At 37.5% G+C, this 3,081-nt stretch overlaps 1 protein-coding gene across 4 annotated transcripts in view; it reads left to right on the top strand.

Moving 5' to 3' along the window:
• The first annotated feature begins 543 nt into the window (after positions 1-543).
• The window catches only part of LOC117181824 (RUS1 family protein C16orf58 homolog), a 22,196-nt gene continuing 19,658 nt past the window's right edge, over positions 544-3,081 (top strand). The window contains exons 1-2 of one of the 4 annotated variants that reach the window (XM_033374814.1): positions 544-736; positions 818-963. In XM_033374814.1, the coding sequence (XP_033230705.1) occupies positions 670-736; positions 818-963 (213 nt within the window). In that variant the 5' untranslated portion in view covers positions 544-669. Of the gene's footprint in view, positions 751-817; positions 964-3,081 lie in introns of all 4 variants that reach the window. The other 3 variants (XM_033374816.1, XM_033374817.1, XM_033374815.1) reach the window with 3 other exon arrangements.

The following is a 3,081-nucleotide window of genomic DNA, read 5'->3' on the forward strand; positions in this document are numbered from 1 at the left end:
AACTAACACAACTCATTTTAGAATTATTATTTTGACTGCTTTCATCTAATTACATCAGGTTTTCTTCTGATGCGTTCATTTCATAATTATAACGCACTTTTTTCTGAAAAAAAGTTTTGAATTCATCGAAAATCCTTGAATGACCTTTCTTTAGCGTATTCGATAATACGCGGTTGCATCCCTGACAAAACGCAACATTATTACTAGTTTTTTTTTTTTAAGGAAAGGTAATTCTTCCCAACATGGATTCCTCGGTCTGCCGCCTCTATTCATTGTCGAAGTTGTAGAATAATAACTTTTCTTTTATTCACTTTAAATTTCATGCATGCAATATAATACCGCATACAGCTACCGGCGCTATTTTAAAGGTATGGAACGTAATATGATAATGTCGACGCCATCTTGAAAACGTATATTACGATTTTAACAAAACTGAGGACGTAATATACGTACGTAAATTACGTTGAAACCTCATGTAATTTAACTAAGGTATATTACGTACACAGCCCTGTTGGCGCGTGGCGGGACCATGCTTTGTTGGCTCATGCAATTGTACCTACTCGTGTCAAGTCCACGTCAAGTCAATGCTACGTCAGTTTCTTAAATCCTATTGTGGACTCTCTTTGAAATTTCGAAGTTTCACAATATTATTTTAATTTAGGGATTATTATGACAAACGCAATAATTTACACGGAATCTTGCGGGGATGTTAAAACGGATTATGTCAAGACCGAACGTAATGTAAAATTGGTACTTATTTCTTGAAGCGATCAATGATATTCGTTTTGTATTCTGACCTAACCTTATTTCCAAGCAGATTGTCGGATAGAAAAAGTTGCTTTTTCCAAAATAAAATTACCGTCCTTTTTATTTACATTGTTCAGAGAAGCATTTCTACCTCAAGGCTTTCCTGAAAGTGTTCATCCGGATTACACTTCTTATCAAATATGGGATACAATTCAGGTAAAGAGAAATAGTAATGTGTTAGTCTTTATTTTCTGTTACTACAGGGATTACAGCTATTAAATTATTTAATGAAAAAGTACAAGAAGTTCGATAAACTATAGAATAGCGGCTTCTCCCGTATGACCCTTTATCGCTAAAAAATATCAAAAACTTGTTATTATTTGATGAATTCTAACTGAAAAAGTTGGAGGAAGAGCATTTTCGAAGATTTTTTAATTTAATATTTAAGAAAACTGGCACCAATGTTAGTTGCGTACCTGACTCTAAACCAATCAAAAATGTATTCATAACAACAAATTCCCAATTTTGTACACTCAATAATTCATAATTTCATCATTATACCATACTTAACGCAAAAGAAAAATAATTTTTTTATTGTTAATACTTTTCAGTGCGCTACGTAAATATCACATAGTACGTTCGATAGCTCCTAACGAGCGGTAAACTCTTCTATTTTCGCGTAATTTTAAACATTTTACATCAAGAGTGACACGAACACTAAAGAAGAATTAGGTTAATGTTTAGTTTTCAAAGTATTATTTTTTGAATATTACTTAGAAATTTACGTAATTATAAAATCCATCATAATGTGCATTCGTTTGAAGCTGCGCGATCAAAGCACCTAGAAATTTTTTGACGTACATACAAATTTGATAGCATACAAATTTTGTAGCGTTCATATATCCAGACAGTCCGTATGTGTATGTAAGCTTATAATGCGGTTGAACTTATGGTCCAACAAAGCAGGCGCAAGAAAAAAAAGTCAACCAATCAGATTCGGCACCCTAGGGCACCTGACCTTCTGACATCTTGGATCGAGTGCAGCAGTTGGCTTCCCCTTCCATTCACGCCAATGCAGTGAGTATGGTGGGGGGTGTCGGTTCACTCCAAGTCGAACGTATTTGAGCATCGAATTAACGGGAACATGGTTTGTTGGATCATGGGTTGAACCTAAGCGTACGAACAAAGAAAGGGGAATTGGAAAAGGGAAGGGGGAGCTACCAGGGAAAAGGACGTGATTTTTTTCGCTACGACCAGGCACAATTCACGCTCCTTTCCCTTTTCCAATATGAACATGGAAAGGGTGAACCTGGAAAAGGCATGATCCAACAAACCATGGTCCTGCCAATTCGATGCTCAAATACGTTTGACTTGGAGTGACTTCGAGTGAACTGACGCCCCCCACCATACTCACTGCGTTGGCGCGAATGGAAGGGGAAGCGAACTGCCGTACTCGATCCAAGATGTCAGAAAGGTCGGGTGCCGAATCTGATTGGTTCACTTTTTTTTACTTGCGCCTAGCAGGACCATGCTTTGTTGGATCATGTGGAAAAGGGGAAAGGATGTGTATTGTGTCTATATTTCTGGGCATAAACTTTCCCCTTTCCAGCTCTCTGTTTTTCCTTTCCAGCTTAATACTAGAAAACGTAAACAGAAGATAAAAAAGGAAAGGCGACATGGGCTGTGTCTATACGTCCAAATACAACCCACACGCTCTTCCCTTTTCCAGTTCTCCCTTCCCCTTTCCAGATTCGTACGTTTAGACTCGATCGCATTATTATAAATATGCATGAACATACGGATTGTCCAAACGTATAGACATAGAAAAAACAATTTTTCGCATAACCTAGACCCTGCAATTAGTTCTTGTCATTTTATTGTAACTTCGTATGCTATAAATAAGTTTTAATAACTGTTAATGAACGCTTTCATTAATCCAATTGAGTTTAATTAACAATTTATACCAAAGAACAATTAATGGGTCGTAATGTATATATATAATTAAAAATTTGTCATAAGGACAACCGCAGGATTTCGCCGGGAGCGGGTGCTAATCTGAAAAATTGCACCCGCTTCCAGCGAAATCGCGGTAAAATTTCAGCCATAACCACGTCTCACAACCGTGAGATTGGTGGTTACAGTCTGTAAAGGAATCAATACGACGATCCAGCAAAAGCCTCGTGCCTTGTGACCCAAGGACAACCGCCTTCTGCATTTTTCCTGCAATTGTTTTATCATATTGTTGACACGCAGGGATGCTTTTTAGGCTATTAGCAAGTGAAAGCTTGGCACCTCCAAGAGCGCCGATGATAAGGACGATCAGTTTAACAGAAT

The sequence above is a fragment of the Belonocnema kinseyi genome, chromosome 10 (assembly GCF_010883055.1).
Source record: "Belonocnema kinseyi isolate 2016_QV_RU_SX_M_011 chromosome 10, B_treatae_v1, whole genome shotgun sequence".
Lineage (NCBI taxonomy): Eukaryota > Metazoa > Arthropoda > Insecta > Hymenoptera > Cynipidae > Belonocnema > Belonocnema kinseyi.